Here is a 15,429-nt window from a genome sequence, read left to right on the forward strand (position 1 = left end):
GCTCCTGCTGTTTCTCTCTTTATTTTCTTCCTTCTCCTTCTCCTTCTCAGATAATAACTTCTCCTCCTTCGCCTCTGCTGCTGCTTCTTCTTCTTCCCCTTTCCCTTCCTCCCTCCTTCTCCTTCTTCTTTTTCTTCTTCTCCTCCTCCTCCTTTAACATCATCTTGTACTTCCAGGGATACTCACTCTCCAGTCTTTTCACATTCTATGGTGTTGTTGAATCAAGGCTCATGTAGTAGATTTTACTGAAGGCTTGCAGCCAATGAGGAGGGTGATTAAAGAGAAGGACAGCGAACAACGTGAAATGGACCCTTAAACTCCCTTTGTTCTTCAAAGGTTTTAACTATTTTGTCTTTGGGAGAGTATCACTGTTTATCTTTTATTTGGGACCCAGCCTCCTATCAGTTATTGTTCACACCCCTTTTTTTTTTTTTTGATTCCTCTTTCCTTTCCATCATAGTTTGCTCTTGTTAATTCCAGAACACCCTGCTGATGGATGTTTTTCATTCCCAGCTTATCACCGCGAAAGCCTGAGTCTGTCTTTCTACAACCAAGTGGTCAGCTAAAAATATCTTGTTAAATGAAGGCAGTTTTCTCTTCTTCGAGGGATTTCTCTGCCATCTCTTCATCTAATAATGTGTACCTTCCTGCTACATGTATACACACACACGCACACACACACACACACGCACATACTTTTTAAGTAACTATGAAATAATTAAAAGAACAAAGAAGAATTGTTTAGACATGCCTGATTAAAGACATTTCCACTGAGATATGTGCTTCCTGGGTTGCCAATGTGTGCTTGTACACCGGCACAGAGTTAGCGAGTTCACTGTGGTTGAAATCATTATGCTTTTGGTCGTGGTGGACACAGCATTCCGTCTAAGCAGGAAAGTCATCACAGAGCAAGTGACATTTGGGGCCTGACATTGAAGATAAGTAGGTTTGATTAATGCTTTGAAGCCCGTACCGTGGATGTGCTGAGTCAGCTCAGAAACTTCTCATATGAGCAATGGCTGTTGTATTGAATGCAGACTTTTTTTGTCCACTTGTGGTCATAAGACAGACTACAAAAGGAACGGCAAGTCTTAGGAAACTTGAAAATCATAATTCTCCCAAATGAGACCTTTTTTGATTGACCTAAACCCCAGTGGAATAATGTGGAAATGGCTTAAATTAGGCTGTATATGGAGTCTCTGAACCACTCTTTTGAATGTTTTATCTTATTTTTGGCCATGCTGACTTTGGGATTAAGGTAAGATTTTGTGTTCCTCAGGGGTAAAAAGAAACATACCCACATGGTAAAAGAAAGGAAAAAAAGTAAACATTAGAATACTTTCTAGATCCTGAAATCTTAGACTAATTAGACTTTTGGCTGGTTGGACACCAATTTGCTGTTAAATATTCCTTTGACTAGGATTCATTTATATGACATACCTCTGCCTTTTGCACTATAACATTCTCTTCCTCTCTTTCTCATTTTCAAGGAAGAGACCCATCAGAGGTTTGTGTACATTGAACACCCAATGCACCTCTCAGAGTGACACAGCCTAGGATCATATTGGAATTTTACTACTGCTAGTAATGATAATACTCATTATCTGCCACTTATGGCGGGTGTGTAATGAATGCTAAACTCTGTGATAAAAGCTTTACATCAGTGTTTTAGGTAAAAATTATATTTTATTGGGTGATAATCTAGGTAATTGTTCACATTTGTTCAGGGGGATAAACTTGTTGAAGAGTCTTTTTGTTCAGTGATCTACTGATGCATCATCAATCCACCGATCCATCCATCCATTTGTTCACCATTCATTCATTCAGCCATGCCACAGTACTGAGTACTATAAATGTAGTAAAAGCTACAAGCTGTGGGAACACAGGAAGGGGCTGCTCATTCTAAGAGGTAAAAGGGCCTCTGAGGAGGTCATGTGGAACTCAGCCATAAAGAAGATGTATTTTGATTGGTGGAGAAAGAAGCTTGACTATGTTTATATATTTATATCCTGCCTCTTGCCAAAGGATTTAAGGCCTCTTATAGGATACATGAAACACATGTAGATAAAAGTTGGGAAAAGGCAAACCAGGTTATCACATTTGTAAAAGTTGCTGAATTGAAACAGCTATTTTTAATTCTTGAAGGATAGAAAAACATCTCTGATAGATTAATATAGAGGACACTGTTTACAGCAGTGAAAAATGACATCACCATCATTTTTATAGTAAATACAAAAGAGAAAAAAGATATGCTTAGGGATGTTGCTTATATCAGAATATCTTAAAACCAAGGTGTGATGCGACAGAAGTGATTCTAATGGGGTGGGTGGCCTGCACACAGCTTTCTGATCCTTCAGGGCCTAGAAGAAAGAACTAGAGAAAGGCTGAATTTTGTGTTTTGCAGGTAATCCTCTAATTGAGTCTCTAAGTTCTCACAAGTTTCAAGAAATTCAGGACCTTGGTGTACACATAAGAATACCCATCTTAGTTGGGTTATTAGTACTTGCTAGGTGCAAAAATACAGTCATTTAGCTAAATTTTGTCTAACCATGAAAGGGATTTTGGTTATGTACTCTAGTATCAGAATTGTAGGTAGAGAGGGCCGTGTATTATTGCAAGGAGGCATTATTAGTACCATTTTACAAGTGACCTAAGTGAGGCCTGGAGAAATACTCAAGGTCACCAGGGGGTCCATATGTGGGACCCAGGTTATAATTTACTGCCATCTTTTGAGGCAAGTTTACTTCTGGTAGTAAGAACTAAACGATTTAATTCTATATGTATACGTATTCTAGCCTTGAAGTTGACTCTAGCAGGAAGATAGAATTTTTCTTGACTCCTATTGATGGTAATTCCAACAATTCTAATTCTGAGAGTAGCATTTAGTATGTGCCTATAGGTATTTTCAGCATTTCACTGGGCATTCTGATAAATAGAGATTGCTTTTAATCTTTTTATAAGAAGAAAGAGTATAGATGTAAATCTAATGAGTGACTATGAATCTTTGACTTCTTAACTCAGTCCTTGATTCAAGTAACTTGTCAGGGATGTTTTTGTATGCTCCAGGGAGTAGATGCTCATATACTGAAAGAAAGGAGGAAATTGGATTGTAGTCTTTATTTGGGTTTGCTTTTTTATGGCCCTTTTGGTCACCAATCAGATCTTCACATCAGGGAAAACCAAGCTAATTCTACAGAGGTGCGATGCCTATGAAAGCTTGGGCACTTGGCATGTGGGTTGGATTCTGCCTTTATGCACATTTTGAGTTAGTGCCATCCTTTATACCAGTGGACTTGCCATTGCCATCTCCAACCGAGATGGAATATCACTGGTTCTTCTTTTCGCTCATTCTAGTTCTTCTTGGGATATCTTGACTCCTTTTGCCTCTTCCCTGCCAGTACCTTCTTTCTGGATAATTTTACTTGTTTTTAAAATGCAGCTCAAGCATTACATCTTCTAAGAAATCTTCTCTGACCTCCCTGTCCCTACAGTTCCCATATTGGCTTCTTTCCACAACTTACCGTATTACTGTGTTGAAATCATTCTTTGTGGGTTTGTCTCACCAGTAGACTGTGAGCTCCATGAGGGCAGGTCAACATAGACCTGGTCATCTTGGTTCACTATAATGGTAATAAAGATTTGTTGAACTTAAAAGATTCAGTGTGGAATCAAACCCTTTATAACAAAAGCTCTCTACATTATGACCCCAGGGGATTCCCTGGGAACATCTGACCCAGGGCTATTTTTGTGTACCAGGTTTACCTGCTCTTGTGAAAATGTTTAACAGCCCTGTGATGTAATTGTTGATGACAAAGTGGGACATCCTGGCTTCTATCTTGCTTACACCATGCTGTTGCTTCCCTCTAGGTCAGAGGAAAGTGTTTGACCTCCCATTTGGAAGCTGCCTCTTTCGCAGTGACGTTTATGACAATGGATCTTCATTTCTCTACGATAACTGCACTGCATGCACCTGCCAGGTAATGTGGCTCTGAGGGGCTGCGGTCCAAAAATGCAGTTGGGGTTTTATTTTTATTTATTTATTTCTTTTTTAAAGATTTTGTTTATTTGACGGAGAGAGACACAGCGAGAGAGGGAACAGAAGCAGGGGGAGTGGGAGAGGGAGAAGCAGGCTTCCCGCTGAGCAGGGAGCCCAATGCGGGACTCCATCCCAGGACCCTGAGATCATGACCTGAGCCGAAGGCAGACGCTTAAGGACTGAGCCACCCACGCACCCCGGGGTTTTATTGTTAACAGTATAGCCATGTGTTACAAGTAACACAATGTGTTACTTACTGGAACGAGGCATTATCAATGCCATTTTACTAGTTGAGATCATACTCAAAGTCACAAGGAAGTTAAAACATAGGACCCAAATTACAATTCACTGTTATCTTCCCAGGACCTACAAGTTAGGTTCCAGAGGTGAGAACTAAAGTCTGAGGAGGCTATCCTGAGGTACTTTCTAAAATCAGACACATAGATGTGGCAATGTTCTCTGGCTCTAACTATCAAAGATGAATTCTCTGACACACCTCGCACTAAAAATGACTTTAATCACATTCAAGAGGAAAGAAAAGCGTGGATTTATAGTTTATCACAAAGATAAACCTGATAGTTTGGGAAGAGAGTATTTATGCATTGTTCATTGTACCATTTCTTACCTGAGGCATTGCTTGCTTTTCTCCAAAGGCAACCAGAGGTCTAATGACTGGTAAAGAATGAATTCCACAGCTCCAGAATTTTCTTTTATCTTATTTTATTTTTATTATTTTTTTAAAGATTTTATTTATTTATTTGACAGAGAGAGACACAGCGAGAGAGGGAACACAAGCAGGGGGAGTGGGAGAGGGAGAAGCAGGCTTCCTGCGGAGCAGGGAGCCCGATGCGAGGCTCAGTGTGGGGCTCGATCCCAGGACCCCGAGATCATGACCTGAGCCGAAGGCAGATGCCTAACGACTGAGCCACCCAGGTGCCCCCAGAATTTTAAAGGGATGCACATCACACATTAATTGACTGTGCTTATGCAGTGATTTATTTTTAAAACCAAGAAGAGAACCATTTTAATGGGAGATTTTAGGATCATTCATTAGTGGGTTAAGCCAAACATCTGTGTGAAATGAATTTAGAATAATGCATTTTGGTGGTGATGGTTGTTGTTTTGTTTTTAATAGCTAAAGCGCTAGAGAGGGAAAGAGAGGAGTTTTGCTCAATGTCAGCTATGAGTCAGTAGCTAGGATTAGAGTTCAGAAGTTCCTGATTACTTGAGGCATGCTTTGTTAAGTAGCATGCACTCCTTCAGGGGGGTGGCTGAATAGGGGCTGAACTGTCTGTTCCTTGGCACTGACACTGAGTATTTCCGAAGACTGAGAATACTTTCCTCAGGCTCCTTCCTCTCGTCGTTTGCACTATCCTATGCTAAACATATAGCCACTCCTTCTGTTTGCCTTGGCATCCATCCTCCAGACTTTTCTTCCTCTCCAGGAATTTTACAGGTTCTAGCTTCCTCTTGAGGGTACTGAACCTTTGATGAAACATACCACATCCCCAATTCTCTTAATTGCAGGAGAGCAGACTGAGAATCTGTTATGCTTGCAGTGCTTTGGGTCTCATGGATTCTTTTGAGAGAAGATTAGGCAATATGTCCCCGTGCTCAAAAAAGTGTAATTAATATTGTTCCTTCAAGAGGTTGTCTTTTCTCAGAGTATGCGTTTACAGTCATCTTTGGAAAACTGGATGCTTGAAGTCATTTTGGATAATCAGTATTATTTTCTGTCTGCTTAGAGCTTCCCTCTTCAGCATCTCCACCCAGTGCCATGGCAGGTGCAGGAAACTGTTTAATAGTACTCTGAGCACAGTATGGTTTCAGGTCTTTGGGCCTTCAGATCTGATGATTCCTCCACCTGGAGTGTAGCCTCATCTTTCAGTTTGATTAGCAAACTCCTCTTCCTACACAACAGCCTATCTCACATGTTACGTCCCCTGGGGAGGCTTTCCTGACTCACACAGGTAGGTAATTACCCCTCTTTTCTGTTACCTCTATACCTCTACTAATTCTGGTTACTACATTATATTGCAATTTATTTGTTCCCGTGGTCCTCTCTCTCCATTTGCTCTGTGAACTCCTTGTATACAGAAGCACATCCATCCATCTCTGTATTCTCATTGCTTAAACTACTGCCAGCCATATGATCTAATGCATGCCGTGTGTGTGTGTGTGTGTGTGTGTGTGTGTGTGTGTGTGTGTGTGTAGTGAAAGGTGGGAAATCTATTACTGTGAAGTATGTATTACTTGAGAGCTAGGGAGTACGCTGTTTTCAAACTAGAAATCAAGACGTGCAGCTTGGCAACATATTTTTTCCCAGTTTATGAGTAGACTTATAATAATTTCTATGTGCCAGAAACTGTGGCAAGTGCTTTGCATATTTCATTTAAATCGCACGATAAACCTGAGAAGTAGGTACTCTCACCTCCATTTTGAAGATGAGGAATCTGAGGCTCAAGGAGATGGATTTGCATAAGATAACATACCTAATAAATGAACTGGTCTTGTCCAATGCTAAATCCTACCCATTATCTGATGTGGTAGAACCTTAAAAATAAAACACAACTAATGCCATCTTTAAAAGGATTATCTCATTGTCATATTAATCTTAGATGGATAGGTCAGTAGGAGTATAGTGGATGAATACCAGGAGTACTTCTTGAAGTCATAGGATTAACAGAGGAGCTACAGAAGTTACATACATTGATTGACACACCTGTTTAAGTGAGTTCTCTCTCAACGCTAACTAACAAGAGAGGGCTTGGTCTCGTTTCCCTGTCATCGGTCTCCCAGTAACTCCACACTGTGAGGGTATTGCCCATCTATCTGGGACACTGCTTTCCTCCATCCCTGCCTGCCACCGAGTCTCACAAGTGTTTTGCTCTTACATTCATTCCAGCTGACAACCTACTCCGGTAAAATTGAAACTTGTTGGCTGGGGAACTAAACAAGTTTACTTTTCTTGAACAGCTCTGAATTTTTCTCCAGTGTGTTGAATAAATTAGTAGGCACAACTTACTTGGCTATTTTGTTCATGCGATGCCACTTCTTTAGAAAGCAAGCCATACCTCTTAAAGTTACAGATATAAACTCATCACTCTCAGGGGGTAAGTGGTCTGACGAAGGTTACATCCTTTATGGAGGAGCCCTAGAGCCCAGGCCCAGTTTTGGACTTGCTTGTTCAGTTCTTCTGTGAACATAGAACACACTAAGGAATTTCACCTTGAGGAGGAACAACAGCTCCTAATGTTTACTTTTTGATTAGATACTATGCCTTTATGCTAAACCCCCTGAAGGTGGCATAAAGCCCTGGAGGAGACCTGAGAGAGCAACGTTCATGAAGGACGTGCAAGAGGAAAAGGGCAGGAAGAAGGAAACTGGTGAGCCACACGCTGGCTGGAGTGCAACCAGAAGTTTCTTGAACATTAAGTTATAGACATTGGAAGGTAGCGAAGGTATATCACACTTCTCATAGCTTCTTCATCTTCTTGTCCAGATACCTCCATCAACAAATAACATTTTGAAGGGAAAGAGAGATTTATTGCAACAAGTTACAGTGTGATATCTTCAGAATATGTTTTAAAGCAGTTAGTTGTGGGTTGTTAAAAGGAGGGTCAGGTGGGATGTTTGGTAGAGATGGAGAACATTTTTAATTTCTGGTTTGCCCTCGGGCCCCCAGGACTCCACCGTGGTGTGTAAGAAGAAGTGCTCCCACCCTGGTGGCTGCGTCAGAGGGGAGGAGATGTGTTGTGAAGAGTGCCTCCTGCGCATGCCTCCGGAGGACATCAAGGTGTGCAAGTTTGGCAACAAGATTTTCCGGGTATGTCACAAGCCAAGTGCCTGGGAACCACTTTCTACATACGGGAATGTAGAAAGCTCCAGACAAAAGGCAGACCAGAGTAATCCATATTTTGTAGACACATATGTCATGTGTGTGTGTGTGTGTATGCAAATGTAATTATTTATATTGCAATACTAAATATACATATATTTAAGATCAAATACATGTGGGGCAGAGAAGCAACTGTTTGGAAAAATGGTTTTTTTTGGCTTTATTTTTGCTTTACAAAGTATTTTAAGCCTGTGAAACATGATCACCACATGTGCAGGGCCAGTGACTGGGACTGAGTTGAAGACAGTGCTGTTCTGGGTGCCCTAATGACTGGGGGCATCTCATTTAGTTAGAGATGCTCAGTGTCCCTTTCCGAGATCCTGATGGTTCTGTAGCTTAATACTTTTAGAATTTTTCACAAAGCTTCTTTTTCAAAGAGAGACTTTTCTCACTTGGAAGATGCTCAGGTGAGGATATTGATGCCAGCACAGCCGCTGAGCAAAGGTGAGAGAGTCTTGCCCCAACTGAGCCACCAGCGTTGGCCACTGACCATCTGCTACTCGTCAACTGCTACCCATAGTTTTCTGTTAGCGCAGCTGTGCAGTGACCATGTAAACATCAGAATGAAGATTATTTTCTTTGTCCAAAGGGCTTTCCATCTGGTCTGTTGGGTGGAGGGAGTCTTTCTGTACCTGAAGGTGCCACCTCAGGACATTCCTGAGACTGAGAACCACGGAATCAAGTCAGACGTGGAAGCTCCTCCTCATCCTGCACTTAGCCAGATTTCCTTTTGCATTGACAGAGTTGGAGGGAGAGTCTTGATTCCTATGCAATCAGTAAGAAGACATGATGGGTCATGCCCAGAGGAAGGGGGTCATGTGTGTGTTGTATTTACACCAGGCTCTCAGAGCCACTCATGTGTCCTTTTAACATAAAGTCATCCTCCATTTCCCGAGCACCTGGATGCAATAGACTCCCTCTCATGCTGGTATTGTGTGCAAAGAGCTTTCAAGGCCCCTTATACAAAGGTTCCTTTATGTGATGAGGCTTAAAATAATTTGCAGAGAGTTACCTTTGAAACACCAAGTCCTAGAAATGTGCACTCAGAGAATTTGGACTAGTCAGATGTCCTTTAAGACAGATTCAGTTAGTTCTTTCTCTCCTGAGAAATAAAAAGCTCTAGAAGTCCTTAATACAGCTTCAAAAAATGAGAAGGAAGAGGAAAAGGAGCAGTCATCCTCAAAATCTGAGCTAGTTTTTCTGTTTTTAACAGAATTTGCTGCTTATATCTACAAACCCAGGAAGGAATCCTTGTTTTGTTTTCAGACCCATCTCTTTTGAATGTAATCTACTTTTCCACAAGCTAGGCCATGCATCCCTGTACATTCTCTAGAGGAACGGGGCTTCTTGTGGCTGGGTATTTGGCAATTGCATATTATAAATTCAGTGAGCCAAAAATATTCCTCAAAAAGCCTTCTCTGGGTTAGAAAATGTGTTCCAAGGTGCTAACCAGCTTTTTGGGAGCAGAGGATCTGACAGGCAGGAACACGTTATCTTGGAGTATTCTGTCTGGGCTCCACATATTTAGATGGCTTGCTGATCAGGTGTCTGCCTGGGCAATGAGAGTCCTTTGAATTAGCCTCTGTTCTTTGCATGTTCATGTCCTATGTAGTCCAGAACCATGTCACATCTGGGAACAAACTAACCACTTTTGTACATCTCAACTGTTGGTGTCTGGGACAGCTTAAACATTTCAGTTCTATCAAACAGGAAAATTAGACCTTTGCTACTGCATCATATATGAAAATTCATGTTTGTCTTCCAGGGTGAAGCTAAGTAAACAATGCAGGAGGAGCAAGATGCAAATATGATTTGGTTAGATGCACAAGAATTCTTTTTCTATCCTGGAGAGGGCGCGCGCACACACACACACACACACACACACACACACACACACACCCTCCAAGGGTGAAGCTAAGTAAACAATGCAGGAGGAGCAAGATGCAAATATGGTTTGGTTAGATGCACAAGAATTCTTTTTCTATCCTGGAGAGGGCGCGCGCGCACACACACACACACACACACACACACACACACACACACACCCTCCAATCGCAGAGACATCTCAGGGTAATTTAGTCTGATGATGGATCCCTCACTCAGGGTAAGAAATGCTCTTCTTGGCAGAGAAATCCCAGCGTGTTGGATTAGCTCCCATCAGCCTCCAGCTGATAGCAGAATCCTGTGCTCTCTCCTATAGGATGGAGAGATGTGGTCCTCTGTTAACTGCACCATCTGTGCTTGTGTGAAAGGCAAGACAGAGTGTCGAAAGAAGCAGTGCGTTCCCATCAGCAGCTGCCCCCAGGTATGTCTGGAATGCAGGTTGGTTTTTTTCTTTACCTTAAGGTCTTGGGAAACACCCTACATGTGCCATGGTTACATGCCATCTTCTGAACACAGAATCCAGATCCACTGATACTTCCAGGTTCCTGGACAGCCACAACCCCCTTTGCAAGGCCCCTTTGGGAAATTCTAGTCTCGCATGAAAATAGCTCTTAACCTTTCACTTGTCCCAGCTCCCTTATTCCTCACTGACTTTTCCCACTCCTTTGTTTTAATGTCTCCAGCTCCTGTTAGATCTGCTCTCTTGTTCCTTTTGTTGGGTTTTCCATTGAACAGCCTTCCCATTTTTCTCTTCTCTTTCTCTTTTCTCAAATTAGGGATTTCTTCCCTTAGTCTTTCAAAGTAGTATGTAGTCGTTTAGTAATAAACTCCCCGAGAGGTTTCTCTGGCGGCCTAGCGACACCCCCGACCCCTTTACTGCGTTTTCCTTCCCTAACCCTGGACTCTGTCGTAGCCCCAAATGGAAATAGTGCCCCTATGGAAATATCTCTTTTCAGAAACGCACAGTTCCAGAACTCGGAAGAAAGCTGCCATTATCTTCTAAAGCATGAGCTTCATTGACTTCACCTCGGCAACCTGAAACCTCTCAAGGTTTTATGCATTTTGGGAAAATGTCAAACCTATTCAATACCTTCCAGTGAATGAAAAAAATATATCCATATATTCAGGGCATGTCCTCCCTTCTCTCTTATAGACAGCTTTTAATTTTATTCACATCTGTTATTATTATAAACAGAAAGTTGCTGTTTTTACTTGAGTGCCAAATGAGGCACGAAAAAAACAACAGCTGTTGCTATTGCACAACTGAATGGAGGAGAAAAAAAAGGAAAAAAAAAAACAACCCTAATTAGTCTTACTTTAAAAAGCCTCAGACATAAAACTGAAAACCTCCCGTGAAAGAAAAAAAAAAGGAGATACAATAAGTAGACTTGAACATGGTCTGCTTATAAATATTCATTGGGAAAAATGGGATCACATCATTTATGCCAGTCCTTGGGGAACCCTCACTGTTAATGAACTCAGGCAGCACATGTTGGTAATAATGGGCTTCCTTATTCTACAAGACAAAAACAGGATGCTGTGCCAACCTGGTGGCTCAAGTAACTAGCCTCAGCAGGCCGTGGTGGGGTTTCCAGCTTGACTGGAGTCCCCCGGCTTGTGGCAGGCTTGATGGGTTTCATTGTCCTCTTGCTGTGGGGAGGTCAATGTTCTTCATGTCAGCGGCATCTCAGCATCTCCTCTCTGACAACCTCATTTGAGCCAGGAGCATCCGTCTCTCCAAGTGCAGACCTTTCCCCCACCTCACCCCTCCTGGTCTTGTGGAAGCTTGTCCTGCCCGGCTCCTGCCCCAAGGGCATGTTTCTGTTTCTAGGCATCCTTCCAGCAGTTCCTCAGGGGCCAGCACAAGGACTTTGGAAGATAACTTAGTTCTACTATGGAAATCCTGTTAAATGCTTATTTCCCCTCCTTTGCATTGCCTGGGGAAATTTAAAAAAGTGTGTGTGTGTTTGTGTGTGTGTGTGTGTGTGTGTGTGTGTGTTTTCTTTTGAAGAAGCAGACTCTATTCCCTGCTCTATCCTTCCTGACTGCTACTCATCTCTTTTTCCAGAAGTATGTGTGCCTTGTTGAAGAAGGGTTTCCTGTCCATCCTCCCTGACAGACCCCACTCTCCCTCAACCCCTCCCTCATCCCCAGCCCTGAGGAAAAGGAGCGCCTTTGGTGAGAAGGGCTGTGAGGGGTTCCAGTGGGGACAGGTTGTTTATAACACTGCCATCTCATCATCACTGATACATACTGAGACTTTCCCTATAGTTGCAGGACTTACCCTGTTTAATGTTGAGACCACCCCTCTGAGTTGGGTGCTATTACTAGACACTTCTTACCAGTGAGGTCACAATGTGTCCAGAGTTCCACAGCTAGTTACATAGAACTTGGGAGCCTAGACTTCATAGCTTGTGCTTGACTTATTCCTTATGTGATTCAGTGAGATTACCAGCTCCACTCAGTTTCAGAAGGGAGATGGCAGTTTCTGCCAAGGTGCAGATGTAGGGGATCATATAGTCACCCTTTGTTGGGGCCTTTGTTCAAGTAGTTCTGCCTCCTCCTGATAGAGCACTTTACTGCACTCCCCTGGGGCCACCACTCCATCAGCCCGAACCGACCTCAGTTGATCTTTTCTTCAACTGCTTTTGGTGACAAGAAACCGAAGGGGGCCCTCTGTGCCAAATAGAAATAGATAATCGAACTCTAGGCAATGAAAATAGGTCATAATGCCCCAAACCAGGGAGGGCTGAGTGGGGCCGAGTTTTAAGCCTCTTTCAAAGTTGTCATAGTCTTTAATGTACCATTTTAGGCCTGGCTGATGCAAAAATGAATGAGACGTGGTTCTAGTTCTTCAATTATCAACCAGCATTTTTAAAGTCTGTATTTTTTTTTTTTGAGTGCCTAAATCTATTCTTTATGCAATTGACCCCTAGTGGCAATTGACCACATTTCTTCTTCTCTGTGAGTCTCATTGAGTCAGAGACAAGACAATGACATTCTCTGATATGGACCCTGAGAATACGTTTCCTCCTTTTAATGCCATGCATTAAAAAAAATTAGAAGAAATGGAATATAGGAGATTACACTGTATTTCCAGAAAGGTAATGGGGAATTACTCAGCATTTCAAAACCCTCAGCTTCATTGGCTTTAACTGCATAACAGTGACTTAACATAGATAGCATACCACTTTCTGAAAGAAGAAATCTGACTGAATTTTTTCTGTAGCACAGATATTGTCCATATCTATAGGCCTGTGCTAGGGATATGATTTATTGTTTGGGCCCCTCTGACAAGCAAAGACAGAATGAAAACCTTACATGGATCGAGAGGTTGACAGATGATTCCCATTTTTATGTGTGTATGCTTTGTCTCTAGAGGGCTAGTTTGGATATCAATGAAAAGGTTGAATCCAGACTGTCTCCATCTTCCCCCCATGTGAGAAAAATCACACCAGTGAGCCCCTCGGATATTATATTTCTCAGAGGATAAGAACAGGAAAGCTTTCTGAATGACTTTGCCTGCATCAGAACCTGATATTTCAAAGTTCATTTTTGCCACCATCATCACTGTCTGGGAATCAAGTTCAAATACAGCTTGGACTGATTTCATTGGTTTAACTGGTATTAGATTTAAAAAAAAGAGTTTTGTCCTCAGCAGACCCTGTTTCTTAACATTAAATTTGTTTGTTTTCCTTTCCCTCTTGATTAGGGTAAAATTCTCAACAGAAAAGGATGCTGTCCTATTTGCACTGAAAGTAAGTTTATTCCTTTGGAAATTGCTATTAATATTTGTTTCACACTTTATAATTCAACAAGAAAAATGGTGGTGTAAGGTTTGGCACATTTTGTGTCTCTCAGTATGGGATGGAATCACCCCACTTTCCTCCGGACACTTTAAGTCAATTGTAACCCTCTCACAGAAGGCCAAAATTGAGATGTTTCCATTAGAAATTGTTGCTAATAGAAATTTAGAAGTTAAGTGGTCTGATGAGGATTTAAGAAGGACCAGATAACTTAATATGCATTTTAACTAATAGCATCTGCAGTCATAGCAGTTAAGGTGATATCCAGTAAGACAAACAAGGTACATAATCTGGGAGGGATTTTCCTTCTTTCATTATAAAGCCAAACAGCTACCCTTCCTTCTCCCCACCCTCACCCTCTTTACCATTTCACCTGTGCACATCCAGTGTTACTGTTGGCGAAGTGAAGCGAGGTCTTTAGACTGGCAGTGGTTTGGCCATACTGTTATTTTTAAGCTGAGTTTTTGAAGGGTCTCTCTAACATGGCTTATTCCGAAAACTGGCTGAGACTGCACTGCTAATCATTTAGACAGAGCGTAGCAACAAGATCAATGTTATCCACACATGTTGACATGTGACTTGCAAACTGCCATTTTCATCCTTTTCAAATTCATACAGTTTTGAGACAGCTGATATATTTATTTATTTATTTGTTTGTTTAATAAGCTTCATGAGTACAGCTTTATAATTCGACATCTGTATTCACTACAGAGTATCACCATAAGTCTAGTTACCATCTATCACCATAGAGTTGACTTTCTTCATCCATTTCACACACACACACCCTCCCCCATCTGCTTCCCCTCTGGCAACCACTAATCTGTTCTCTGTATCTCTGAGTTTGTTTTTATTTTATTTTATTTGTTTGTTTGTTTTAGATGACACATATGAGTGAAATCATGTGGTATTTATCTTTCTTCATCTGACTTATTTCACTTAGCATAATACCCCCAAGGTCCATCCATGTTGTTACCAATGCAAGATTTCATTCTTTTTTTTATGGCTAAGTACTATTCCATTGTCTAAATATACCACATCTTTATCCATTCACGTATCAATAGACACTTAGGTTGTTTCCATATCTTGGCTATTGCAGATAATACTGCAATGAATATAGAAGTGCATATATCTTTTCAAATTAGTGTTTTTGTATTCTTCAGATAAATACCCAGAAGTAGGGGGCGCCTGGGTGGCTCAGTCGTTAAGTGTCTGCCTTTGGCTCAAGTCACGATCCCGAGGTCCTGGGATCGAGCCCTGCACTGGGCTCCCTGCTCAGCGGGAAGCCTGCTTCTCCCTCTCCCACTCTCTCTGCTTGTGTTCACTGCGTCTCCCTCTCTCTCTGTCAAATAAATAAATAAAATCTTTTAAAATAAATAAATACCCAGAAGTAGAATAGCTGAATCATATGGTAGAATTTTTTTAGGAATCTGTATACTATTTTCCACACCAGTTGCACCAATTTACACTCCCGCCAACAGTGGATGAGAGTTCCCTTCTCTCCATACCCTTTCTAACACTTGTTTATCTCTTGTCTTTTTGATAATAGCCAATCTAACAGGTGTGAGGTGTTATCTCATTGTGGTTGTGATTTTCATTTCCATAATAGTTAGTGATGTTGAGCATCTTTTCATGTGCCTGATGGCCATCTGGATGTCTTCTTTGGAGAAATGTCTATTCAGAGCCTTTGCCCCTTTTTTAAAATGTTTGTTTTTTTGTTGTTGAATTGTACGAGTTCCTTATATATTTTGGATATTAACCCTTTATCAGATGTATGGTATACAAATATCTTCTCTGAATCAGTAGGT

At 41.5% G+C, this 15,429-nt stretch overlaps 1 protein-coding gene across 2 annotated transcripts in view; it reads left to right on the top strand.

Annotated features, from left to right (window-relative positions):
* The window catches only part of BMPER (BMP binding endothelial regulator), a 238,766-nt gene that overhangs the window by 127,003 nt on the left and 96,334 nt on the right, over window positions 1-15,429 (top strand). For both annotated transcript variants that reach the window (XM_028092257.2, XM_088018714.1), the window contains exons 8-11: window positions 3,868-3,977; window positions 7,722-7,862; window positions 10,135-10,239; window positions 13,531-13,576. In XM_028092257.2, the coding sequence (XP_027948058.1) occupies window positions 3,868-3,977; window positions 7,722-7,862; window positions 10,135-10,239; window positions 13,531-13,576 (402 nt within the window). The remainder of the gene's footprint in view (window positions 1-3,867; window positions 3,978-7,721; window positions 7,863-10,134; window positions 10,240-13,530; window positions 13,577-15,429) is intronic.

The sequence above is a fragment of the Eumetopias jubatus genome, unplaced genomic scaffold (assembly GCF_037043125.1).
Source record: "Eumetopias jubatus isolate StellerSeaLion01/CBP00866 unplaced genomic scaffold, mEumJub1_p1.0 scaffold_14, whole genome shotgun sequence".
Taxonomy (NCBI): Eukaryota; Metazoa; Chordata; class Mammalia; order Carnivora; family Otariidae; genus Eumetopias; species Eumetopias jubatus.